Source organism: Penicillium oxalicum, chromosome V (genome assembly GCF_001723175.1).
Source record: "Penicillium oxalicum strain HP7-1 chromosome V, whole genome shotgun sequence".
NCBI classification, from domain to species: domain Eukaryota; kingdom Fungi; phylum Ascomycota; class Eurotiomycetes; order Eurotiales; family Aspergillaceae; genus Penicillium; species Penicillium oxalicum.
In genome coordinates, this window is record NC_064654.1 from 2,356,267 (window position 1) to 2,383,669 (window position 27,403).

Below are 27,403 nucleotides of genomic sequence, written 5' to 3' on the forward strand. Positions count from 1 at the left end.
CAGACTGGCAATCCCAACTCGCCAACCTCGATCCATTTCGCAAATCATCCACAGATTACATCTCAAGAGGCTTCTATTTCCGGCATCGATCCGGGGTGCAACTCCCCGGCAGGCTTGCACAAGCGATCGTAGCTTGAACTTTCTGCTCGACAAGCAATTCCAAAGCACCCACATTCCATAATTGGGCATACATCAAAAGAAAAGGAGAAAACACGAATCGATCATTGATAGCATCCACAAATCTTTCACAAGACAAATCCACGAGTCCATGTGCTCTTCAAAACAATTCTGTCCCCACCACATATAACCCCCGTCTTATTCCTCCTCAGATTCCAGAAATCCCCTCCCCCACCATCCTGTTTCTCCCCAATCCACACTCAAACACTCCTCTTCTCCCTCATTGCCAGCCCGAAAACAACCACCCCATACGTCGCCAACACACTCAATCCCATAGGAACCGGCTTCATGGACCGAATCGCGCGCGGGATCGAACTCCCACCCAACACGGTAGAGGCAAGCAGACCGATCTCCTCACCGTAGGACTGGCCTGCGCGCAGACGCATGTAGCTGAAGAGATAGAGCGCACCGACGGAGAGGCCCGCGACGATAGAGGGGATGGAGCCTGTGCGGGCGAAGCCGATGGCGCCGCCGAGGGAGGTGAGGAGGGAGAGGATGATGGCGGAGTTGGTGGGGAGGTGGGCGGAGGAGGACTGGTGGTGATGCGTGTTAGTATTTTTATATTTTTCTTGATTTTAGCATTGAGCTTCGAGCTTGGGGTGAGCTGGAAGGGGATAGGATTGGAGTGGATAAAGGGGGGGGGGGGGGGGGGATGATAGCTCGAGGAGAGTGAAAGATAGAAAGGGTAGAGGGAAAGATTACCATGTTGAATTGTTGACAAATAGATGGGCAGGATATCAATTGACTCTGAAAAAGCAAAAAGGTGAAGCAGAGTGGGTTCCAGGTGAAGATGCTCTCGGTGATAATCGGAGAGATTGGAAGAGAAGAGCGGGAAATGGAAGATGGAAAAGCTGTTGGATCGGAGCTGTGATTGTCTCAAGTCTGGTCCCCGCAGTCGGGTGATTTCCAGCTTGGGAGTTGAGACTCCAGTACAAACAGTACGCTGTTTCTATTGGTCAGTCTTCCCCGTCACTGGATGCGGATTGAGTCAGGTGATCGTCCTGGGGGGATCCAGTCTCGGAAATTCGGAATCTGCCGAGGCCGAAGTATATCGCAAAGGTTATTTTTTGTTTGTTCTATTTTGCTTTTTCTATTGGGGTTTATGCTTTTTTTTTTCTCTCGTCTCAGATAACTGTACAACGATCTATTCGGAGAATTAGCTACTGACTGTATGCTGACATCAGGGAGATTGATGGATAGGTCCGTTCTGCGAAGATTCCATCGATAGATGTCGGTGTCGGTTTACAATTTTAGGTACGATTTGATCCGATTCAATTTAGATCTAGACGGACTGGAACACGCGGAACATGAGGCTATGGATAACTCAGTCTCTAGACTTGAGCATTTCTTAATTTTCTTTCCAAAAAGAATGCGTAGAAGAATATGGACTTCTCGGTTCTATCTTCAAAAGTGATCAATGTATAGCGTGCCCTCGATTGAAATAGAGAGAGGAGGGGGAAAACAGCCTTACTCTCGCTCCTCCTTCCAGTAATCTTCATGTTATACCTGATAAAACAAACTCGCGAATGGCATATGGATATCGTCATCAGTTCAGTCGTTTCCCTTTCCATGCAAAAGCAAAATCAAAAACATCAAACCAGAACGCTCAAACATAAATGTTCATCGTGCATCGTATTGATCGGCGACGTCAATTTTTCTCGCCAGATTGAGAAGGCAACAAACCACAGGAATCCGTCCTGGTTCATGAACTATGTTGCTGAATTTCTATAGAGGACCCCCACCCGGGCACCAACGCTCAGTGTCCTCGAGCAATGATCCTCTTTCCTGAAATGGAACCGTATCTTTTCGAAGCGGGTCTCTTGAACCGATCTTTCTTGGTGTCCGCTTGTTTCACTTGCTCCGGTGGCTGTACCTGCTCTTCCTGCTGCTCCTGCTGCTCCTCCTCCTTGTTTTGCTCCCGATACGGCCCGTCCTGCTCGACGATCCAGAACGCAGGAATCACGCTGGTCATTCCAATGGTACCGAGAAGCCACCACGGAAGAATGACGTACCCCTGCTTGATGCCCCAAGAAAAGGCCGCGCCGATCAAAGCAGGGCCCGCAGCACGACCCAGGGCACTGAGACTGGTCCCGACTCCGTTCAAGGTGCCCAGGACGGACATGCTAGAGGCGGAGTTGGTGAGCAGGATCGTACAGCAAGGAATACCAAAGATAGTTGCACCAAGCTTGATAAGCATGACGATGAGAACCAAGGGGATTCGAAGCCGCTCGGGGGCAAGTGCGGTGAAAGGTGTGATGAAGAAAACGGCGGGCAGGAGAACGGCGGCGACCTTGAAGCATTTCAGAACTCCATAGCGCTTGGCGACGGGCGGGAAGAACATGAATTGGATGACCATCCCGATGATGCCGATAATCGTGTAGAAAAGGCCGATCTGAGGGGCGTCTGAGAAGAATATTAGAGAGCGATTAGCCTAGTCCCCGTGCATGGAGTCGCTTCCATGCAGATGCGCAAACCTCCCCGCCGCAATACGGCTAAACTCTTGGGCAAGACTCACCAACACCGAACCCACTGGCAAATTTCAAGGGCAGCTGGACATTTGGATCATTCTGCAGATCCTGAACGGGGTAGTGCAAGAATACGGGAAGGACCGAATCGAAGGACATGCCGAGTCCCGAGATGAGAGTATAAGATAAGAGAACCAGACTGGTCTGCGGCGTGAAGATATCTGACCAGCGTGGTCGAGCATTCTTTGTGGTCTTCTTGTGAGTCAGGGTCTCATCGTTCGGTAACAGCGCGGTGCGTTCTTCGTCGAGCCCCTGGAATCCATTCCTGTGTCGCCTGCGTGTAGTACAAGGGCTCGTCAATGCCTTGCCCAACGCCAGACCAGGGTCATACTGGCCCTTCTTGGCCTCGAGTGTCTCCTCAAGGAAGAGGAACCCCGTCGTGATTCCGACGAGGAAAAAGCACGCAGAGGCCAGATTAGGCAGAGCGAATGGATACCGTTCGAAAAATTGAATGCCTCCGAACAGATCAGGGTGCTTCTCGGCCGGGCGCGCCAATGCACCACCGAAGGCAGGCCCGAAGATACTGCCAATCGTCCAGACCAGCGGCATCAGACTGAATGCACGGGGCTGGAGCTCTCGTTGCGGTACGATCTCGGCTACCATTGTGCGCAAGATGCCCACGTTGCCGTTCATCAGGCCAAACAGGGATCGTGAAATGATCACCATGGCCAGCGTTTGTGACATCCCCAGCATGATGGAGATCACCATGGTACAGGCCAATCCAAACAAGATCACCGGTTTGCGGCCCACGTGGTCGGACAAAGTCCCCCATGGCACGGCCATGATGGCCTGACAAACTGATGCGACCGCGGAGGAGATGCCCACCCACTTGGCAACCTCGGTCTTTTGCACCCCCACATACTCAATCAACTCTGGCTGCAAGGAGAACACAAACGTTAGATAAATGGTCATAGGTCACAGCATCAGAGGGAAACGGATCAATGGTCCATGTAGAGACAAGCTTTCCGGCAGCACTCGAGAAGTTCGAGGGCTCAACGAATGATGGAACCCACTCGGCCGATCCTCTATGAGTCAGACACATACCAAATACGGCAAGACAGAAGTGAAGACGACTGCATTTCAGGAACTCGGATTAGCTTTGGTTCAGATTGCTCATTGACATCCAGTCCCCCAGCTTGTTGGGCTCTTTGGTTTAGAGGGAGGATGAGCTGAGTGCCCAACGCAGGCATCTGGAACGGACCGCACGAATATGAGTAAACGTACTTGGCTCGGCAAAGCGACATATTGCTATGAGATCAGATTAACATCGACATTCCCATAGTGAAGCAACGCCTCCTTTCTATTGTGGAGACGTGAATAATAAAAATAAATGTGACATACAAAGTATGACCAGCTGCCGCACGGGAAGTTTGGCTGCTTTCATCTTTCTGGAACTTTTTTTTCTTCCTCGCTCTTATCGGAATTTGTTCCGACCAAGCTGAACTTGAAGACGGTGGTCCTTTTTCGACGCTGCACAAATAGTTCACCGAATAGACGAGAAAATGCGAGCGCGGAGAAAGAGAAAGAGAGTGTGAGTGAGTGAGAGTGAGTCAACCTAAACGGAGAGGGTTATTTACGAGAAAGAGAGCAGTAAGAAAGAGAAGAAGAGGAACGGAGATTTTGATCTGGGACTAAAACTCCGAGTCTCGACTGTACGTGATCGGCGATTGACTCAAGGGTCCGAGCCGCTGCCTGACCGGTGCCGAGTCATGTTTTTCTTTCCATTTTTTTCCCAGCGTGTATTTATACTTTCCATCACGACGGCAAAGAGTGACCAGTGACTGGTTGACTATAGGATGACTCTGCAGTATGCACACATACTCCAATAGTGCTCTATGTATGCCCATCTTTCATACCCACGTCCACGGAAATCCGATTACCTTGTCGATCTCGGAAATGTCAGTAATGTCTGCAACGTACATTGTGCACAGACTGGAAAAGACATGATTCACAGAAGAGGGACGAGGGCAGCACTAGACCACAAAGTATACTTAACCCCCCACCCGGCCCTCTCATGACAACTCTCTCCTCCAAGGAAGAACCTCGGTGACTGACAACTATTCCACTCAGAGAGTCTATCTTTCAGCCTCCTCTCTTTCCCGTCAATTCAAATCACACATCGCCCTTGAAAAGAACTTACCCACGGCTCTCGGCAAAAAGGGCGCCTCCACCTCGGCGGAGTTTGGGTGGGGCCGCGTGGGGTCGAACTTGGCCGTTGGGGAACTGGGTATACATGTACTTGGTACTGAATTAAGTTGGTAGTGACTACGGTACAGGGTACAGGAGATTGATAAATTCGACCTTATGAGAAAGAGTAGCATGTACAGTCTGTTCCCAGCCACGAGTACATACTAGTAATAAGGCTAGATTGGGTCAGCGGGGCGATCGAACGGAGTCCGAAGAATTGCAGCGGAGAGCAGGGTTCTTGACCGTCGATCTCACGAGTAAAACATCCATGTACAGTCAAGACCGATCAGATGACAGTGGAGGGCTGCTGGCTACAAGAGTAACAGTGCTCCCTTCTAGATCTGCACGCAACATTTACAAAAGACCAATATGGGGGAAGAAAGCGGGCCGTTAGAGGGTTTTGTGAACTTCTTTGTGCTACCTGATCAGCAACTACATCGGTACCAGGACCCCGCTCAGGGTGGTGTGAAACCGCATGTGCACTGTGCAATCGACCGAGGAGGAATGATTGAGTGGAGTGATACCTATTGCCCTCCTCTTTACTTACTCATCGACACTTTTGCTTTCCAGTCTGGGGACGGTGAGTGAGATTTCTCTCAACATGTGTCAGAAAATATACAACTCGGCTACACCAGCAGCTTGGTGGCAGCACCGATCCGTTCCTGGATGATGCGACTCCATTTCTGTATAGACCCAACACAGATGCACAGTCAGTCAAGCAAGTCTCATTCAAGAGAACTCGTATGGGAAGAAAGATTGCCGCTTACCTTGGCATTTTCCACATCCCCGGCATCGAAACTCTCCACCAGCCCCGGGTAGGTGGCCCCAGAGTAACCAGTCCACACACCGGGGGCAAAGACCACGTGCTTGAACCAGTTGCGTCCGTCCAGTCCAGGCTGATACAGGAAGGCACGCTCGATGTTCTTATACTTGTCGTTGGCGCCGCGGATCAAGAAATACAGCCGAACCTTCTTCCACCACTGGTACCACGGCACTTCCTCGCCCAGGTCCGCGGCCAACGCGGCGGTGTACGCGTCGAATGCGTTCGCGGCCGCTTGAAAGTTGGAGATCTCCCGCTTCAAATTGTCAAGGTCAAACTGGACATCCGTGGGCAACTTCTTGGCACCCGACTCGATCTGTTTCAGGTAAGCGTCGAGTCCGTCGGCGTAGTCACTGGCACTAAAGGCGATGACCGGCGTTTCCACCAGCCGAGCGGCGGCGAGCGCCCAGAGCTTGGTCGTGGCGAGGTGATAAGACCAGTTGCGGTCTCCAAACTTCTCCATCCACGCAAAACTATCGTAGTTGGAGTGGTAGTGGTAAACAGGGTCATTCTTGCCACGGTCGAATCCAAAATTCAGACACGGAACTCCTGCAAAATCTTGAAAGGCCGTAAAGTCACTGCCACTGCCCATGGTGTGAATGCGACCATCCCAGACGTCACGAACGGTTTGACCAGGAATGGTCTGGTTGGGATGCGATACTAGGCTGGCCACATCATATAGAACCTGATTCAATAAGGGCGCCGCTGCAGGGCCAAAGTCGGTACCAGAAGCAGCCACATCAACATTGAGATAGGCGACGGTGGCCTTGGAAAGCCATGGCAGATTCTCCTCCACCCATTCGGTCGACCCGAGCAGCCCGTATTCTTCACCATCCCAGCTGGCAAAGACAATGGTGCGCAGTGGCTTCCAGCCGGCTTTGAGGGCCTCGCCAAAGCTGCGAATTACCTCATTCATGGCGGCAGAGCCGCTGTTGGGGTCTCCAGCTCCACCAGCGATCCATGCATCGCGGTGGTTTCCAAGGATCACCACCTCATCGGGAATGGTACCTTTCAAAACTCCAATAACGTTCCACAAGGGGGTGGTGACATACTGCTGCTGGTTGTCGAGGTTGATGACGACACCTTCCGGAGATGGTCCGATGTTGTACTCGACGCCCTTGTGGCCGAGAGCGCCCCCTTGCCAATACTCGTTAAAGTCTGTGGCCCGGGGCCCATGTCCATTCAGTGCCTTCAAAAAGGGAACAACTTCCTTGTAAGAGATCGGAAGCGACGGAATAGATGGAATAAAGCCTTGGGGATCCTGACGTTCGCAATCAGGTTTTGACGGATAGCCCGGCGTGGTGGGATCTCCAGGAGCGATACCTGGGGATTATCGTGTGAGTGATGCGTTCATTTTCGAGGGTGAGGACATTATACATACTCAAGAATTGCGTACTACCTCTCTGAATAGCACTCGGGTTGCGGGCTGGGCCGTTAGGATAAGCTTCGTACCCGTTCTCCTCGGTGATCTCGCCATCCTGTTGAGGATCATCGTAGATCAAAACACCCACCATACCCAGTTCCTGGGCTCGCTTAACCTTCAAGCCCCGGAAGTTTCGGCCATACTTCACGATAGCGATCTTGCCCTCCAAGGTCACGTTGGCATTCACCAAATCCTCGAAATCCCAGTAGGTGCCGAAGTTGGCAAACACAAACTGAGCAGTGACATTACCACTGGCCGAATAACCATGGAATACGGGCACCCGATCGGGCAGGCTTGAAGTAGGATCCTCGGCCAACACATCCTCTTCCAATGTTGCTTCAAATGTGACTTCGGTGTCATGCTTCGACTGCTTCAAGAGAGCCAGCCGATGACTGAGCGGGTAATTCAGGTAAACATCGTAAGATGCAAGGCTGGTATCCTCAATGCCAAATTCCTTCCACTTTTGCATTGTCCAGAGGGCCTGGCTGAGGTTCTTGCCAGCCAAGTGAGGACCAGCGGTATAGTACTCGCTCCATTCACGGGTCTTTGCCGCAGAAGGGGTGTCCAGAAGAATCCGCTCAAGCTGATCCAGCGATAACCCATTACCCTGAGGCCAATCGGCATGAGGAAATGGGTTGGCGCCTGGAAAGTAGGACCAAATAGAGCCATGTTCGCGGGGGAGAACTGCGGACGGGATCAAGAACAGTATGACGACAATCACCAGCAAAGCGCCAAGTAAATATGTACAAATTTGGCGAACGGCATAGTGCGGGTATCGCGGACGTCGCGGTGCAACATGAACCTCGAGTAGAGGCGAGGTCTCTGAAAATGCCATGTCTTTTTTCTCCCTCATGTTGGATGAAGAATGGAGGAGAACAAAACAGTGGGCAATTGGAGAAACGCTGATGACGGGTTCCCGATCTATCAGCTCTTCTCCGCACTTTATCGCGTTATCGGCTTACTAAATACCATACGCCGCCGCGGGCGGCATGACCCGCAATGAGACCCATCCATTTTCCCGATCCGAGCTTCCTTCGTCACTGATGGACGATATGTGATCTAATATCCTCACGTAGTCTGACTAGATGTTATGAACAGTCCCTCGAGGATATATAGAAAGTCGTGTTGATCGACGGATGTAAATGCAGCTTTGTGGTATCAGAAATAAGGTCCTGTCCATATACAATCGCTAAACCATGGCGACGAAAAAAGAAGACTCAAAAAAAGAAATAGAAAAAGTGATCATCGGCCAATGACCAAATGAGTTACCCCAACAGAATACTCCAATCCCAGTTGGGGTCTCGGGTCTGAACGCCAAGCTCTCGAATCAAATGCCATCTTCAAAAGACGCCGCGAGATCATCCGGTATGGGTATATCATCATCTGTTGCAGGATTCATCTTCTCACCGAGTCCGATACTCTCACGAAGAATCTGACGAGCAGCATCATCGCTCACCCTCATGTCCTCTTTAACGAGACGAACAGCAAGTTCAGGAACTAGCACAGATTGTGTGTAGCCCACCACGCCTGCCTGTTTCACAATGCGATCGGACGTAGCTAGACGGCGAAGTTTGACAGCAAAACGATCGGTGAGCGCCTGCAGCCTGTATGTGTTTTTTTTTTGTTGAGATTAGCAAGACGCCGCGTGGAGTGGGAATGATTTGAGTCTGTGGCTCTTCTTACATCTTTCCGGACCCCTTTGTCCCATAGTAACCGCAAGATATGGTTTCGATGCCATCTCCAGCAAGAGTCAGGCGAAAGTTTTGCGCTTGACCTGTCTTGAGCGTTTCCTCCAGAATGTTGCGGTAGTACGAAGTGCAATCCGGAATGAGCAGTCTTTCGAGCGAGGCGAAGTGTGTCTGAATCCGCCGGTCAAATGTGTCCCAGTTAATACTTGGGAGTCCCTGTGCTTCCCATTCCTTTTCAACAGAACCTTGCTGGTGGGAGGCACAGAACCTCTCTTGCTCCCGGACGCGCTGTTTCGGCTGAGCAAGGAAGAGCTCAAGCTGTTGAGGATCAACCTCTTTCTTGCACATCGGACACAATGCTGGCCGTGGCTCGTCGGGTTCGGACGCTAAAGAGCTCGGTGGGGAGCTGAGAGATGAGAGACCAGAATCATCATCTTCATCCAAGTCAAGCGATAGAGGCTCTTTGAACGAGGAGATGGCAAAAGAAGAGTCGGGGTTAGAATCAATAGGCGGGGTCGTAGAGATTTTCGATCCCGACGAAGATTGCGCCAACTTGGGAGACGAAGGCTTGAGTTTCCTGGTAGCTGACATGCCACCGTCGGTGGTGCTGCTCCCCGTTTTATCGGTATTCTCCTTTCTCGAGTCTTTATAATCGGAGCTTTCAGACTGTGATGAGCCCATCCCAGGACTTGCAGACGGTCGAGCGACATATTTGGGGACTCTGATCTTGGGATTTGACCCGTACATGTTGCGCTTGACACGTTTGGACCTTTGGGATGACTGTGATCTCCAGGATGAGTGAAAAACTAGAGACTCGCCATCGCTCTCATTCGCGACATCCCTACCCCTGCCCGAACGCTTTTTTTCTTCGTATGTCTCCAGCGCTGGTCTCTTCTTCGGGATCTGGAAGTCAAGATCCCGGTCGCTAATTTCTTCCTCAGTTGAAAGAGGCTCATCGTCAATCGCGGGCTCCCTGGTGACTTTGAATCGAGCATGGTCTCCAATGGACGAATTGGGTCCCAATGGCGTTGAATCTTGTGTCTTGGAAGTGCTTTTTCGAGCGTCCAGTAATTCAAACTCGGATTCGGAAAGCATATCGGCGGAATCGAGGTCACTCAGTTCTTCCGCATCACTGGAGAGGGACAGCGCCTGTACCGCAGAATCGGATGTGTCGGGTTTCGGTCCATTCTCCTTCTCTTTCGGCTTATTGAAGGTGGACAGCAAGTGTCCCCCCAAGTTGGCCCTCTTCAGCCCAGCGGCTGCTCGGTAACTCGAGTCAACATTTCCTCCATGAGGCCGCATTCTTGAAAAGTCGCAAACTGACCAGCAGCTGAATAATGCTGGGAGAAGGCCCGCGACGGCAGAGATCCGTGGTCTGACGTGCGATCCAAGGGGGTGGGGGGAGGCTATGGTTCGGTGTCGCGTCGATCAAGCGCTGATGCCGGACTGCAGGGATCAGGACAAGTGACGATCTAGAGCCGACTGCGGTTCAATGCCACCACGAGGGGCCTCGACTCTCGAAGTTTGGTGAAAAGGGCGAAGGACGATTGCGTGTGAGGGGAACACGCGTGACACGCGGCGACAAAGAGAGCGCCCCACAGTGCGAACTGCGGAGGTCAGACTGACAGAGAAAAGACCTGAGCAGAACGCAAGGAGCAAACCTACTCCAGGACACCTCACCAAATCACCAACCGATAAAAATGCCGCGGAAATTACATGATTTATTCAAAATTGATGAAAAAGGTCTCTTCATCGTCCAGATCTAATTCGAGGTCTCGGAATACCTGTTCAGGGCGGAAAAAGAAGATGACCAGATTAAGGATTTGAATCTATATACAGTTTACCCGTCTAGTTCTCGTGATGTGTACACAGTGCAAAACTCCTCTGGGCCCGAGAAGCAAGCCCTGAACAATAAAAAGCACGAGGCATGCCATATAACAGCCACATTATTCAAAGGTCATTGAGATCTCGCTTTCGTCATGATCATTGTCAGCCCAGGCATTGGGTTCCATCGCCATGGCCCCCACAGCAGTGGCGCCGATACCCATGGGCAATGTAGATGACGAACGCAGGCTTGGTCGTGTGGAAGGGAGGTCGGCGGTGTTTTTAGGGGCGTGTTCGAAAGATGTATCAAAGGTCATGTTCGTGGAGTCGTGTTCGTTGAGTTGGCCGTCGTCGGACATTGTGCGAGCTGTCCGGGTGCCACCCGTGGGGGGCGGCTCTGATACCGTGCGAGGAAGAGCTGGTGGCGCTGTATCCTTCGATGTAGGCAGTTTTCCCAGTGAAGTTGTACTTTGATGAGGCGAAGACTCTAAAGAGCTGGTCAAATCAAGCTTCATCGGGGGAAGCGTCGACTCGAGCTGCTTGACCTCAATCGCCTCAGAAGCCAATTCGGCTCGAATGGCTTCAATATCGAACAGGACAGACCCCGGAGCACTCCCCGGGTCGGGCGAGTGCTGTTGTGATGCGCCACTCCGGGAGACGTCATACGTTTCCCACGTTTTCTTTTCGGCCATCTTTCCACGCTTGAAAAGGCCAAACCGCTTCTTCTCTGGCTTTTGCTCTGCATTCCGACGAGCTTCATCAATCTCACGAATAAGTTCCCGTTGCCGCTCCGCATGATTATCAGGATCAGGATCCTCAATCTCAGCGAATTCATCTTCTAAGACTTCCCATCCAACCTTTCGTAGGATTCGAGGCATTGCCGCACGGTAGTCCATGTGCCCGTTGACTGTGTCTGTAAGATCAACGTTCTTCAAGCCTGGAATGCCCTCGATCGGTGCGAGACCAGAGACACGCATGATGCCACCGCTTGTGGCGCGGAACAGATAGCCCAGAATCCAATCGTTTTTAGAATATCCATTGACGAACTGGCCAGAGATCACACTCCGGGCCTTGAGATATTCATCTTTGCTGGCAACCACTGGAGATCCAAAGAGATAGACGTTTTGGACCAGACCATGGGCGCCTTTGGCGGCAAGCTCCTTGAGACAGGAGAAGATGACCCGCGCACCCAGAGAAAATCCGAGCAACGTGACTGGGCGATTACCAAGATTGCGATCTTGGAGGGAGTCTGCCAGAACAAGCCCGGCGGCATTGGCTCGAGCCAGTGACACATTCCACGGGTTGTCGATGAGATAAGCCAGCTTTGTGAGGACAAGGGGTAACTGAATCGAGGCCATCAAAGCCATCAAGATGGTACTTCCCAGCACTTGCTGGAGACCTTGGGTGAGTGCCTAGAAAGAGAAAGTATGTCAGCCACCACAGTCAGGACATGCGGCCTCCCTCTCAGTCCGCTCAAAGAAGAAAAGCAATGATTTAGTACCTCTGTTGCAAGGATGTTGATAGTGTCACCCATGCTGCGCAACATCTCGGGTTCCCAGAGGACTGAGTATAGATCCCCCATGATGGGGTCGACCGTGCTGTAAGGCAAGCGAACATCGTCAACCTTGCCGGTCATCCAACCCGAGACAGTTACGATCAGGTTCAGCTTCTTGTTGTTGTGGAGAGGTCGATATTCGAAGGTTTGAACCGCCCCTGTCCGGCGGTTGGAGGCTTTCATGCCGATAGCACTTCCGCCAATCGTTGCGCCTGATGCAATGAGGGCGGTACCTCCGACTCCTCCCAAGAATGCGCTTGTGCCTGAAAGGCCTACGGTCGTGAGACCGGCGGCAAGACCAGCTCCAATGACAGGAGCCAAGAGCCCGGCCGACAGACCGATCACAAGACCACCTCCTACCGTGGCCAGGCCCATGATCATATATTTGGATGTGAGATTAGCCTTGCGACGCTTCTCCATATGTTCGGACTCATCCCAGGTCTCTTTTTCGGCCTGCTCTTGCATTTCCAGTGCATCTGTCACGCGCTTTTCAAAACGCGAAATTTGCAGCCAGGTAATGTCCATCACCGCCCCAACTCTTTCCAACAGTGCCCGAGATCGAGCGTCGTAGGCCGCATCCGCAATAAGAATGAGGAAGAGATCACAAAGAACGGTCCATCGTAGGTCAATGTCAATTTTCTCTGACGTGGGTAGTTGAGATGGAGTGTGGACTTCAGGTACAGCTTGGTCGTCCAGGTGGGCCTCGTAGGCGGGAGGAGAGTCTGAATCAGACGCATCGCTCTCAGTTGATTGGTGATGTCGTGTTTCTTTGCGGAAGGCGGTTGACGATAGGGAAGCGCTGGATTTCTCGAGGTGGTGTTCAGCCATTGGGTTCTTGACGCGCGCATTAGACATCAGCGGGCGTATCAGATCGCCGGGTTGCACGCCATGTTCGGCGAGCTGCTCAATCATGATCTGCTCAGCAGAACTAATCTCCATGTGCATATATAGTCGACCCATCATCATTTGGCCCCATTTCCGCTGAGCATCCTGGGCCTTCAAAATCACCTTGCGTGTCGCCTTCGTTGTCGGTAGCTTGCCGAGTTCCATGTTCATCTCGTGGATGATCAGGCGCACCACGCCCACGTAGGCAATCTTCTGCGTCTCGTTCAAAAAGTCCTTCGTCGCCTGAAGTTGACTCATCGTGTCGCGCAACTCTTCTCCCACAAAGCCCGCAGAATTGCCAGCCGCGTCACGGAAGAGATAGCTCGTGTCCTCGTCCATACTGGTCGCGGATTGCGCATCTTCATCGAGTTGCACTCGCGTGTAGCCCTTCCCAGCCCCGCCCAATCCACTGTACACAGCTTCGTCATCTTCCTCTTTTTCCTGGGCTCCGCGAGCAATAAGCCTCCCATAGTCGTCATAATAGTCCATTTCTCCCAGAGCTGGCATTGCTTTCCATTCGTCCTCTTCGTCCTCCTCGTGCTGATCTTCGTGTGCGGCGGCAGTCTTGGTCGGGAGGGCCATAGATTGATGGGACCATTCTGATGGCTGTACATTCTTCGCATACGGAGGTGGAGGGTCGGCTTCTCGTTTTGGAGGCTGCTCGTCGTGAGTGATGGGCTTCTGCGGATGCTCATTACCCGAAGAGGTCTGAGTTGACGCCGTGCTGCGTTCGTTATCGACGGGTTCAGTCTCAGTCTTGTGATCGGCTTGGTTGTTGGCAGCTTTCGTGTCCGCAACGCCCTTCAGGTTTGCTTCATTCTCGGTGGGTGTAACTGCATCGGGGGCCGTTTCTGGCGGTTGAATGGCGTCTTCGGGAACAGCTGCTGGGGATCGAGGGGGGTTGGGTCGTGTTCGAATTGGTAGCCCGAAATCGTCCACCTCCTCGGGCGCACTCAGTGATGCCTGTCCGAGATTCTTTCCTGGGGTGTCTCCGCCCATTGGCTTTTTCCCTTCCGCTGGTCCTTCCTCACGACCAGCATCTTGAGACGAAGGCTTCCCCGTGACTGGCGACGAGGATGTCGCTGGCGAGACCGTTGGTGACGAAACAACCCGAACGTCGCTGACACTGTCCGTTGGAGCTTCTGATGACATATTTACCCCGCCAGCAGTCCGTTGAGACCTGAAATGCCACGCTTATACTCGACCTCCGTCTTTTGGCTTCGCTTTGGTTTCGGTGGTTTCCTCACCCGGTGACCAGGGAGCCTGTCCGTCCGACTCCCAGCAGCCAAGGTGTCCCCGGCACAAGCGCACACTACACGGCGGTCCCCAAATTCCGATGAAAGTAAACTCGAGCCGTGGTCATCGGACTGGGGCAGTGATCCGCAGATTGCAGATTGCCGATTGGGAGAGGAGAAAGATGGTCGGCGACTTGTCAGAAGGGAGGAATGCGGCGGGGCGGGAGTGCGTACACCTGCCACCGTCCAGCTGCACGCTTCCACAGTGGAAAAGACTCCCAGCAAAGGAATGACACTTGCTGCCCGACCAGTCCAGCCGACAATTTACAAGTCGCTGACTGTGCAAGAGCGCTTGATTTAAACAGAGAACGCGATAGGAATCTCCTGTGCCTCCAGAAACAGAAGTTCTAGCACAATTCGCCATTCGCGACTATCTTTACGATCGGGTTCTGAAAGCGGAAGATGCGGTCATCAGGAATGTCGAGGCGCCTCGCGTAGCTTCATCGGCTTACCGTCCGGCCATTGCTGGCGGAAGACGACCGCTGAACCGGGCGCATGGAGTATTCCCGTAGAGCGTGAGCCTTTGTTTCATCTCTGTGTTTCAGCATCGATAAAATACAACTGATGTGCAAGCTCTTTGTTTCTTTGTTGCGTAAAGCGGTCGTCTTAGTTCATCACCCACGAGCTTCCTCTACTTCAGCCGAGATGAATCATGGTCGGGGGAATCGTCTCATATCTTTTCTGTCCAGGACTGTATTCAGCTTGTAGCAGAAGTTGCAAGTAGCTTGGCTCGCAGTGGAATCAATCCCTCGAGGATCTGGCATCGTCGATGCTCAGCCTGGGCAACATTGTCAAGGCGGCACCGCCCAACGCGTGGTGGGAGACACTGTCTAATCCACTGTGTAGATGAAAGGGTGACATCTTGCGAACCAAGTCATTCAACAGGGCTGTTCGTAGGCCCTGCGTAGATGAGCCCAAATTATCTGTTTGAGCCCTCACCATCAACTCCCTTTCGAGCCAAACACGTTGCCCGATAAGGTGGACTTGGTTCGAGTGCGAGGTTATGAAGACATCTCCCCTCGCTACGCAACCTTGGGAGGTGTTTGAGGCTTAGGCAGACTCCAACCCACGGGATCCTCGCACTGCATCAGTTTTCCCGGGCGATGGGATTAAAAGAGGGCAGTGCTCTTTTTTTTTTCTTTTTTTTTTCTCTCTTCAGGTCGTACATTTTGGTCCTCTTTGAATCGTGTCCCTGTTGCAGCCTTTTGACTTCATAGTTGCGACTGACACGCACATGAACCTTAGATTGAAGAAGTACGTACCCACATCTCTCTGACCGGCAACCTTCACCTGGTGGCTGCTTCGAGATTCTCCCATAAGGAGTTGTCCATTGCTGCCATCGCACTGCGCTAGTCCAGGGTGGGTGTCAGATCGGCTCATCTGCCTTGTCCTGGGCCAACCCTCCTACGAGGCTCAAGGCTAACCTGGAGGGTTGAAAAGGTATCTTTGCACTGTGGCCATGGCGTCATGCGGGGTGGATTTGGGGCGCTCGGCCGAGGGTAATGGAGTCACTTGACTTGCATATCGGCTGCGACACACATGAGGCTCTGAAGAAACGAGGAGGGGCGGGCTCCTCGAGAGTTGCCCCGATAGGCTACAGACACACCTGACTTCTTATGATCGTGGCCTTCCGTGGCGACTAATCCTCTGGGGAGAGCACCGTCTCTTCTCGCTCAGTTTACTCTCGCTTTATCTCTCTCTCTCTCTGTTTGCACTTTGGATCTCCAAGTTGGCCTTGTCTGCGACCAACGTGGGTCGTTTCGGTCCAGATTGAAAATTCCAAGCACCGTATGACCATGTCTCAAAGTGAGTGTCCTCTTTTATGTTTCATGGAGCTCCACCAGACCAGGACAATAGTTGACGTGAGGATCTTGACTGTCCTAAGTAGGCTCGGAATCGTCTCTTCTCCGGGTAGCGGGTGCGGGTTTCCGGCTATCCTTACTACTCAATGCGGCCGCATGCCAGTTGGCGCAATCGCGGATCGAGATTCACAGTATTGCCAAAGGTATATCTCTTTTCGCTTTGACGCTGAAGCACCATGGGCAGCTCCTGGAAAGATCCGACCTTGACTACACCACGGAGGCGACAGTGAAAGCGCATGAGATTGCCAACCAAGGACAGACGGTCTTCGTGGAGATTGAGCACATGTTGGACAAATTACAAGGCACTGATGCGCATGAGGAGCTGAGGCAAATTCCCGTGCAGGAGAGGCTGAAGTGGTGCTTTCGGAAACAGCATGTGACTTACCTTCTGGCGCACTTGGAGTCTCTCAAGTTGAGCCTGATTGTGATGGGCCGCATCCTACAACTAGGGGCTTTACTCCGCCCCAGAAGAGAGGATGTCCGTTTAGCGGCTCCAGAATTTGCAGTCGATGACATGATCGCGCAAGAGAAAGCCGAGACACAAAATATGATCATCGTTCGATATTGGGCATTGAAGCGTCTGGATCGGCTATGGGATCTCGTGGCCCAAGAGGCGGCTGACGCCGCCAACGACCCGACAAATCGGAAGATCCTGGCGGCTCATTCCTCCAGTGCGACTTCGTCAATGGGATCATTATTGTCAGCAGCTCAAGGCTCAGATCCCACCAAGCTTGCAGTGGTGTCATTCGGGGACAGTGATATTAGCTTGGCAAACCTGGAGCGATCGCCCAAGGATATGGTTCATCTCTCCGAGTCTGCAATGAACCAGCTTTTGATCCTATGGGTGCCAGCTTTGAATTCATTTCTGATAGGGGACGCTAGGACAACCTCCTCTATCCGAACCAAACATAACACACCACGCGCCCACCTCTCCTCCGATGGCGAGGACGAGGACTCGGATGGGTCTGATTGGGATGGACATGGCTCTCATGGCTACTACTTGGAGGGTACGACGCATGACTGGCGCAAGCCGCATTCACAAGAAGCTCGACAACGAGCCGCCGAGCTACGTCGGCAGTACTCTGGCTTCCAGGCGCAGGTCGAGAGCGACCCCGAGGAACACCGGTCTCGACGTGCGCGAGGTCAGCCCAAGGATTCGCGAGTCATCGATTCCAGCGACGATGAGGAGGAGCAGCCCTCTTCTGGGGTTGAATCATCCAAAAAGAAGGTTACCATCCAGGATCCCAATAGGTCCTCGAGGTATCCTCCGAGCCCAGTGTCGGATCGTGGTCCACCATCATGGAACAGAGGCTATCCACCGATGCCGCCGTCTCAACCGATACCACGCACGACGGTTCCTCCACCCAACATGTCAGGGCCTCCCAATCAAGCACCGCGCTATCCGCCCCCTTCGGACTCGAACAGAACGGCACCGCGATCGATTCCCAATAGCCAGTCTAATTCCTCCGCCGGCAGTCTACGTATTCCTTCACCAAGGGGCACCCCTCCCAGCCAGTACGAGAATCCGTGGAGTTATCAGCCGAATCATAATCCCAACCTCCTACACCCGCGGCCTCATCCCGCCCCTTATTCATCGTCCTCCCCGGAATCCAGCGTTCGCTTCCGATCTTCGCCGCCTCGTTCTGCGCCCCGGTCGCCGTCCCGGCCGCATCGTAAGTCATCCAGGGAAGAAGCACGAGAGCGACACAAAGCAATGACCCGGAGTGCGACTCGGGGGTTGGTAGGAATCGGAGCCATTGCCGGGTTCATGGATGCTCTCGAGGCCTTTTCACTACTGTAATGCCTTTTCTCACCCTTTTCTGGATATTCCCGTTTGAGCAAGACTTTGTCCCCGAGTTGAGATGTACTTATGACTGATGATTCCTTTCCCTTTCCCCTTACGATGTTGCACGAGTTTATCTCGCATATTCATCAGATTCCAGCAAGCCATGTACGATACCTCCTCACCGCTGCTTCGAAACCACTATTCATATGCCTTTTCCTCTTGCCGTTTTTCCGCCGAGGTGAACCCCCCCTGCACTTGCACCGTCATGTCGTAGATTTTGCCTGTAGATCCCTCCCCTCTGAATGCGTGGGAACAGGTTATGACAAAATGGCCTTCCGCCCGGCAGGGCTACGGATGCTCCGATGTCGTCCATGCCTCCTGTGAGGTAGTGGGTCACTGGTACAAATATCCCAAATTACTAGTAGAACGGGCCCCACCACCCACGCCCATGCCCGCCGTGGTGAGAGCCTATCAGTGTTCAACAAAAGCATGACACGACTCAAGCACACAAGGTGACATTCCCACGGTAGGCCGCTGCCTGAGTAAGTTCTGTCAGAGTGTGGATATGTCCAGAACCACGCTATACTCCATTAGTGGATGGAGTATTTAATGTACTCCCAGTCTGGTACAACTGCTTGTGCTTTTGTACAGTCGTATTGGTCTAATGTTGTACTGTACCACAGTAAGGTGAACGCACTGCCCTTCAGGATGATTCTCCGGGCCCCGAATAAAAGTCCGATTGTGCTACGACATACTGCATTAGTGCATGATGGATGTTTGGTGGTAGCTTTGCAGACCGTACAACTCTCACGAGTCTACTACCTACGAGTCTCCCAGACAAGTGATTATTTCAGCCTGGAAACAATGGACTCGGAAGAGGGGGGGAAACCCTACAGGGTTGATAATGACTTGAAATTTCTTAATCTCAATTTAATCTACCAGTCGGAGATTCTTCCGCCTTGGTAGTCTTGATATTTGGTCGCTAAATTTGTGAAGGATGCATAGGGAGAGCATCTATTTCGATTGACTTTCAAGAGGATCGGGTTGAATTATTTTTGAAATTTCACGCCGAGATTTTAGCTTTGCCGTTGCGTGTTGATCCTCCGTCCGCGTACTCCGACGATCCGCCCATTTTGTACACATACATCCTGGCATTTCAATTAGCCGGATAGGACAGAACGGCCGTTTCTTTCTTTCTCTCTTTTTTTTATCTCTTCTCTCTTTCGTTCTCTTTTCTTTTGTTGTTCCCGGTTCCGTGAAGAGTGCTGTACATATGTACTGTACTGGACATACTCACCTTCTCACTCCTACTACCAATATTGAACAAAAGTACAGTACCGCAGTTGTTTGTCCATTGGATGCCAATTTCCCAATTTAAGAAAAATTCCCCATCATCCATTTAACTCCGATTCGATCCTACCAACTCTTACCATATCCCCTCATTGAAACTCACATGACATCCTTCCAATTCGTCCATCAGACTCGACAATCAGCACGATTGATCTTCTCTCCCTTTCCTTTTCTCCGGGGAATGTTCCCCAAACCAACCCACGCGGAATTTTCAAGTGGACCGATTGTCCGGCTGAGAAACGGTTCAAGGTTGCATGGTCCGCAGATCCTTTTTTGCCCTCTCATTCACGGCCAGACACTGTATCTCCGAAATTTTCTCTCATTGGATGATAGTGGGGAGGTGGAAATATATGTCCGTCTCAAGGTATGAATGTTATTTGAGGATTCCCTTTTCTCTCTCTCTCGTCATGTGTTACCTATTTTGTTGGGGTGATTTTGTTGTATTTAGTGTTTTTTTATTTGTTTTTGACTAAATGTTTTGTCATCCACATTCGTCCACGTGTTGACCTCTTTTTTTATTGATCAAAAGTACTTAGGTACAGACCCATTCATGACTGTGGATAGGTGGGTTAAATGTATGGAGGCCGGATCGTTCATGGGTTCTGCATGATTGAGCCTGGTGAAGATAAGACTGGGTTCTTTCCTCCCCCCCCCCCCCCCCCACTGCTTTGGTCTTGAGGTGCGAGTGCGCTTAAATTCTTGACCAGTATCGGCTGATATCCTTTTTTTCTTCTCGACTTTTTTTTTTAAAAAAAAAAAGGGGGAAAGAAAAGAAAAAGGAGGAAGAATCCCAATATCTTCATCCCCCCCATCCCATGGTCCGACTTCCTGAGTCGTGAAACCTGTGGATCTTCAATTGAACATGCACCAGAGTGAAGAGTTTCAGCACCAGCTCCAAAGATAGCGTTCCTTTGACTCGGCCTGTGTCCGTTAGGACGGAAGTTGTCCGCGGCGCGCGCGCGTGCTCCAGTCTATCCACAACGGAACGGGCCTGTTGAGATGGATCGTGCGACGCTAAAGAGATCCATCTTCTTCAAGAGCTCTGGGTCGTTGATGCGAACATGATTCAGCAAATGTCTTATCAGTATTTTGAAAGGGAGAGGATTTGAGACTGGTCCACTTTCATATGCCCGTCCTTTTGAAGTCCATTGATTCCTACTAAGCTGTTGGGGGTCAGTTCCTCTCTGTTTGGATCACTAGGTGCGGCTCCCTACCTTACTCTGGTCTCTGGATACTTGCTAATTAGATGATTTTTCATCAGATGTCTGCTCTCACAACAGAGCTATCTCAATCGACAAAACTCATGTGTCTTTGATGATCCATTCCCACAAAGGGTAGGACAACGGCAAAGAAGATGGGAAATTAAAACTTTTTTGTGATCAATTCAGGGTATCGGATCATGAGCTTTTCATAAACGGCGTGGATGGACATCTCTTTCCGTTGAAGATATTGCGTTCAAAATTCGGGCAACGGGGGCACCCCAAAAATGCTACCATCTGGAAGCCATCCGTCTAATTCCATGCCTGTGCCGTGCATCAGCCCTCCAACCGGAGGATGCATCCTTTGCGGCTCAACCCCGAAAGAAGGGGAGACGGTCCCGCCATGAGAAGGGGAAGGTTGGTATCCCGGGGAAAGTGATGGATAGAATGCGTTCGACGCAGGCCCACCGTGACCTTGTCCCTGTCCTCCGTCCATGGGCCACATCCCTATGCCGCTGCCATGAACTGCCATGTATTCCCCACGCAAGTGACCCATGCCAGGCGGTGCCATAAGCGGCGGCACACCCGGCACCAGTCCATATGATTCTGGACATAGCGGTGCGAGCGGTCGACCATGATGCGCGGGGGACGAGTCTTGTGACCCGGGCAACTGGCTCGTCAGTGACATGGATCGGACATCTGTCGGCGGACCGTGGGATGTTGTCACAGATTCGGCCTCGCCAGCGCCAGCTCCCGCATACTGCTTTTCCAGTCGTTCGAACCAGTCTCGGCCGCGCACAGCAATCACCTGGTACCATCGACTCGGAATCTTGTATTTCCCACCGCCGCTTGCCTCGCCCAGCTTATTCGTCATGGCGTCGAGGTAATACGCCACATTGACAGATTCCGAGGTGACCACCTCGCCGAGAGCGCCCGTCCGCACCGAGAAATGAATCTTGAGCAGGGCCGTCATCGCCGTCCCGAACCGGGTATACGTGAGGTTGGGCATTCTGCGCATCGTGCCCACGCTACAGGTTAGGATAGCATCCAGCAGCTCCTGCGCGGCGTTCATCCATTTGACAGTGATGTCTATCCGAATTGCGCTAAGCTGTGGCCCGGGTGGTCGATCGCCATCCTCCCGGTCTAATGGAGGCAGCACAAAGTATCGGTTCTTGATCGATTCCGGATCCCGGTAGCCCTCCCCTACGCCGAGCTCATACATGGCCAGGACAGCAGATCGATATTCCAGAATCATAGGAACTGTGCATAAGAAGTCTCTTGAGTCAGAGAAATTTTGCTTGAAACGTCATCGTTGCTTCCGCTGGATTTGTTTCCCCATTGTCTTTCCACCGGGAGATCCTCACCTGTGAGCATGTCATCGGGGGTGCTCTTTCTCCACCCCTCCATGCGCTTGTCGAACCACCGCAGAACCGCCTGCACCCGCGATTCGGTCAATGGTGAGGACGCGCTTGTATCATCCAGACCAAACGAAGACATCGCCTCGTCGGTGATTCGTTGCAGCTCAAACCATACGGCCAAGTGTTGATCGGTCTGATGGGGCGAGCGTTCTAATTGCTGGACACACTCATCCATCCAATCGTTAAATTGAAGCAGATTTGGTCGACGAGTCTTCATTGCCACCCTAGGATGATCGCTGCCGTCAGTTCCAAGGTTTCCGGGGAGGGGAGTTGTAGTCAGTGCCTCGAAGACTCACGTGGAACCCAAGTGGTAACACCCCAGCACCGCTCTCGCCTGTTCCGCCATGAGCTCGTCGTGGGGATCGTTTCGGCCCTTTCGATCGAGTCTCTTCTTCGAAACACGCCTTTTCGTGGCCAGGCCAATCTCCAAGGCCATCGTGGAGGCAATGTGCGTGTACTGATAATATTGCAGCCTCAAGGGCGACGCCGGCGGAAAATAAAAGATGATCATGATGAGCAACGACTGCACCAACTCCAACGACTTGTCCCCTTCGATGAAAAACCGATCTGCATACAATCGGACCATCTCACGATTCAGCACTCCCGCGAGCCCCGCATCGACAGAGATGGCGGCTGCCGAGATCACCGACAGAAAAAGCACTGGCTTGGTTTGTCGCAGTTGCGCGGCCGTAGTGCCCTGAGGCAGAATGACCAGGGGAAAGAATGGTGCCAGCTCATGAATGAAAAAGGCGACCAATTGCTCCGCGTCCTCTGGTGAGATGATTCCACGATCGACCACGTCTTCCCACGCGGGTTGTTGGCCTTCGGGGGGATAGTTCAGGTGCAGGCCCGACAAGGATGGGGTTGTGGATAGGCCTGGGTGATTGCTCAGCGAATTGGTGGTGTTTCCAAAATCTGGTGAATAGTCCATATACCTGCCGGAGCTGGCAACGCTGGCCGGCGGCTCTGACATTGGGCCCAAGTCCTGGACATCCATTTCGCCCGACTCGTCCAGAGAGCCTTCGCTGCTTTCGGGCGACTCGGGCTCACTCTCTTCACGGATCCGATCCTTGAGCAGGGAACGCATCATGCGCATTTCTTTTTCGAGCTGCGCCACTCTTGAGTCGGTTCTTTTGCGCGGCCGCCGCCGTTGCGGGGCCACAAAGACACACGATTTCTTGCTCTTTGCACATCGCTGACACTGATTTGGCGTCGAGGGGTTGGGTAAACAACGCACTTTGAGGCTGCGACACGATTCACAAGAGCGGTTTAATTGTTGCGGGGGCAGAGGTTGCGTCGAGCTTGCCTCCGGTTGAGGTGTCACAGGAGTCTCCGACATGATTACTATTGTCCCTCCGCTGGACAGCCCACGTTTTGACCGGAACTTCCGGGAGAACAAGGAACGGTTGATAGGCTTGAAGGTAATGTGGTGGATGGATGGACGGGTGGGTGAGTGAGAGAGAGAGTGTGTGTGTGTGTGTGTGGGTGTGTGTGAGTGTGTGGGTGTGTGTACCGTTCAGCCTCCGCCAACCAGGGTCAACCTTATTAGACAAAAGAATGGCGCCGTTGAAGGTGATTCTGTCTTCCCCCGCGGAATCTTGATTCCGAAATGACCAATAGTTGCAGTCAACGTCAGCAGGGGAGCGGACACGATGGCTGCACTGGAGATCGAGAACCCTCGGGCGAGCGCAGAGAAGGTCGACCGTCTCGACCCTTTGACCAGGTTCTCGTGTTGGTACCGGGGTGGTGTTGGGACTCGTTGGCTTTAGGACAGACAACTGCAACTGCAAGTGGTCTACGCTGGGCCTGAATGGATGTGGGACATGGGTCCTTGTTCAAAAGTCACGACGGCATGACTCTGGATCTCGCCGCCTGGGAGTTCTCGGGCACGCGCTCAACGTTCGATCGACGGACAATCTTCAAGATCAAGGACCCATTGTAACTGTGCCACTGGTCCGCAGATCTTGGACTGATTTTGAGTCCCATCCACACCACCCTTTGCACACGGATTTGCCCGACTAGGGTGGCTCCTCAGGCTAGCGAAAGAAGCGGGGCCGCCAAAGCCTTCCCAAGCCTGGTTTCGAATCGAGATCTAATAATAATGATTCGAATTGACTTGTCCCGTCATGGTTCCCTTGTGGTGATTTTATTCTTGTGTCTTTGTCTTTGTTTTTCTGTTGTTTCCCCCTTAAATCAAGATCGATGGCGATGACCTCTGGAGAGCCATTTGCAAGAGAGGCTGTGCGCATTGAGGGGAAAGGGAGGAGATGTGGAAGACGAACCAAAGAGGACCTTGGCCTTTTGTGGGGAGGGCCGTCAGAGAACCCGAAACCAGACCCGAATGGACCCTCGGAGCGTTGCGTTCAGGGCCAAAGCTTAAAAGGAAAGGAGAATAGACGGATGATGAAACCCAAGGAAAGTAGTGAAAATATAAAACATGAATAAAAAAAAGGAAAGCAAAGTTTGCGATCATTTTCTCGATCTGTTCTCCCGTCCAGATTTAGCACCATTGGAGAATTGTGATGGCTTTGACACTATGGCGTTATCTCCTATCAAGAGATCCAAGGCTGTCCAGGGCCCATACTGCAATCGACGTTCGAAAGACGACCCTCGATCAGGTGTTCACCTCCTCGTTTTCTGCAGGACGAGCCCAGATTGCAGATAGCTCAGGGAGTAAACGATCCAGGTCCAAGATCAGCAGGGTTCTCTCCAAAAATCCCATGATTGGCTCCGAGGCCAGCACCTACTGACTGGATGCCGAATCATTTCTAATTTCTTGGGAAAGCGAGCCCTCGCAGGTCCGAAAGAAGTGGCTGGTGATCTACTGTTTCAAGCCTGATAAACGAGAGCCAGCTACGCCGCATACTGTAGAGTACAGTATACAAACAACGCTCACGATATGCAACTCTATCTTTGTGCGTTCTAGTAGTAGGTAAAGCTCTATACTGTACCAAGTAACGACTACAAAAAGTCACTCTACCCGTCTCACTACACACTTCAGAGTAAAACACGAAATACGACATACAGTTAGGAAATGAATACAAAGTATCATTATTTCATTATTGAATCTATCTTCTATTGCGATAACTGACCTTCTCATATCAATCTCTCCTCTCCCCCCCTTTTTTTTCTTTCTCGTGTTTTCAATCGTCATGGTAAACTCTCCCTGTGTCAAATTGCCTCCTGGGTCTGCAGCGCTGAGCCATATTCCAAGTCTGACTGCGACCCCCGATCCCGATCCACTTTCCAGTTCGGCCTGTCAAATGCCAACACATGGAGAACGCCCGCAGAATTTGATGATGTGGAGCTCTCATTCATTGGTAACCGGACAAACCTAGCGGAGAGATACCAAGTGTAGCAGCGCGGTATCGGCCCCTGTCCAGAGTTGCTGGAGCCATTGAATTGAAGCTAGCAGGGGCTCCAGCAATTCATCTTCATTACTCGATGATACATGCACTCTCACCTTTTATATCTTTCTGATATGCGAACAGAGACATCCGCATGCGGTGGAAAGTGGAACAAGCACCTCATGACTGTATGGCATGGAGAAGTGGGAAAAAATAGGCGTCCGTAGTACATACTAGGTGAGATACAGACTTGAAACAATGGATTGATAACAGGAGCAGGCACCCATTGAATTGTCCGGCCGGCCAACACCATACTATTTGAATTTTTCCTTCGTTTATTTTGAATTTTTTTTTTAAAAAAAAAAACAATTAACCTTCCTCTTCCCTTTAGGCTTTCCAGGGAACATGGGCTATTTTGTTCAGGACCCTGCTGTGTTTAGCTTTTTCTCTTACAAATGTTCTCGTGGACCCTGAGGATTGCCATCGTCATCAGGGACTAAGCCGAACGAGAGGTGATGGTGGGAGTGGTGTGGTATCCAGCCAGAGGTAGACTAGTACTGGCTTGAATGAGTTTGTGTGCAGGCGGACCTTTAAGCTATTTACAGCACATGGAAACCATGTTACATACGTGCCGTGTCTATAGAAGAAGGTCCAGTTGTAAGGAGTAGCAGCAGCAGTAGTAGTAGTACCTCATGGTCAAATTTCCTATAGATTCAATTGCCTGCATACACGTACTGGTACAAAAGTGCTGCTTATGTACCTCTTCACAACACCCTACGCGCTTTTAATCTGAACCGTCTGATCTCAATTATCCTTGTCAGATGAACTGTGTCTCCTTTGGACGGCACACTTGTCCGCTCGCCTTTTCCACCCAAGATCTGTTTCTCGTTTCTCGTCAACTTTTCGGCCTAGGGCGACGATGTCCGGTGGCTTGTTTGGCGGGGACAAATCCTAAAGTGCAACTCGACAAATCAGAGGATTTTCAGTAAAAGTAAAGATGCCAGGAGAACAATCCTGTTGGCATTCCATGATCCGAGATTTGCTACTCGTTTTGAAAACATGAAACGTCCATCATACAACTAGTTCGTGAGGTATTTGTGAGAAGTACAAGAACTCAGTGGATTCGATTCAATGCGCTGACAAGACAGCATTTGCGCCAGAACCCCGTGGCAGTGTACAGCTCTTCTGGCCTCCCCTCTAAATAATACAGTATGCAAGAGCAAATCCAAGTAAACTTCCCAATTTTCTATCCTCCGTGATTACGGTTCCGGAGTCCTCTTCCTTTCCTCATTAGAAAGAAAGAAAGAACCAGGGGGGAGAAAAAGGTGCGCCCCCAAAACAGGGGGGCGTGAAACGTCGACACTGAACCTTCTTAGGGGTGGCTCTTGGGTGTTCTTGAAAGGCGTGGCCTTGTGGATCCGTGGCTCCGATCGATCAGGTGCCAGCCAAACGACTAACTCGTACAAAATGATAGTGTTGGCCGATTTAGACAGGCTGAACCGTCCGATTGAGGGTGACACATCGGGGCCAACCCTTCCCACTACTATGCCACACTGTATGGGGAGAAAATACATGGATACTCGTAGGTCGATCGCTCGCGCCCTACATATGCGGTTCCGGTTCCACAGAGGCAATTCTTGTCCTGCGGGAGACGGGGGGGTGGTCGTGTGGAGACCTTTAGTGTAATCAATTCCCGACATTTTGCCTGGTCAGAATCGGGTACTCTGTGGGTGAGATACACCACTTTTGACTTTCACATGCTTGGGTGATGGGACCGACACGAACGACTGAAGGGGGGGGGGGGGGGGGTCTTCTCGGAAGCGAAATTTTATTTTTGTTTTTTTTTTCAGCGAGTGGGGAGGGGAGGGTCAAGACTGTAGGTCCACCGGGACTCGGAGACAGCGCGGACGAAATATATCAAGTCAGCAATGTACTGGAGCCTCCTCGGACACTACCTTGGGTTGTCGTGTAGGAGCCGAGGACTGTGAGTATATGATCATTGAGGTTTCTTCCATAGAAAGCTATACACTGTACAGTATAGAGCATGTACCATATGCCATGC

At 51.7% G+C, this 27,403-nt stretch overlaps 5 protein-coding genes across 5 annotated transcripts; 1 reads left to right on the forward strand and 4 right to left on the reverse strand.

The window, feature by feature from the left end:
* Positions 1 to 377: 377 nt before the first annotated feature.
* Positions 378 to 7,985, reverse strand: POX_e06851 (putative glutamate carboxypeptidase; the record flags this gene model as incomplete). Its single annotated transcript, XM_050115667.1, has 5 exons — positions 378 to 710; positions 2,051 to 2,580; positions 2,693 to 3,578; positions 5,657 to 7,032; positions 7,091 to 7,985. The coding sequence occupies 5 exons, from the start codon at positions 7,983 to 7,985 to the stop codon at positions 378 to 380; spliced, it is 4,020 nt and encodes a 1,339-aa protein (XP_049968127.1).
* Positions 7,986 to 8,459: 474 nt separating this feature from the next.
* Positions 8,460 to 10,122, reverse strand: POX_e06853 (uncharacterized protein; the record flags this gene model as incomplete). Its single annotated transcript, XM_050115668.1, has 2 exons — positions 8,460 to 8,736; positions 8,816 to 10,122. The coding sequence occupies 2 exons, from the start codon at positions 10,120 to 10,122 to the stop codon at positions 8,460 to 8,462; spliced, it is 1,584 nt and encodes a 527-aa protein (XP_049968128.1).
* A 644-nt stretch (positions 10,123 to 10,766) lies between these two features.
* Positions 10,767 to 14,236, reverse strand: POX_e06854 (putative membrane protein; the record flags this gene model as incomplete). Its single annotated transcript, XM_050115669.1, has 2 exons — positions 10,767 to 12,056; positions 12,146 to 14,236. 2 exons carry the CDS (start codon positions 14,234 to 14,236, stop codon positions 10,767 to 10,769), a joined length of 3,381 nt encoding a protein of 1,126 aa, XP_049968129.1.
* Positions 14,237 to 16,175: 1,939 nt separating this feature from the next.
* On the forward strand, positions 16,176 to 18,042 carry POX_e06855 (uncharacterized protein; the record flags this gene model as incomplete). The annotated part of the gene is made up of 2 exons (XM_050115670.1): positions 16,176 to 16,185; positions 16,268 to 18,042. 2 exons carry the CDS (start codon positions 16,176 to 16,178, stop codon positions 18,040 to 18,042), a joined length of 1,785 nt encoding a protein of 594 aa, XP_049968130.1.
* A 2,790-nt stretch (positions 18,043 to 20,832) lies between these two features.
* On the reverse strand, positions 20,833 to 23,333 carry POX_e06856 (uncharacterized protein; the record flags this gene model as incomplete). The annotated part of the gene is made up of 3 exons (XM_050115671.1): positions 20,833 to 21,836; positions 21,941 to 22,218; positions 22,291 to 23,333. 3 exons carry the CDS (start codon positions 23,331 to 23,333, stop codon positions 20,833 to 20,835), a joined length of 2,325 nt encoding a protein of 774 aa, XP_049968131.1.
* Between the last annotated feature and the right edge of the window lie 4,070 nt (positions 23,334 to 27,403).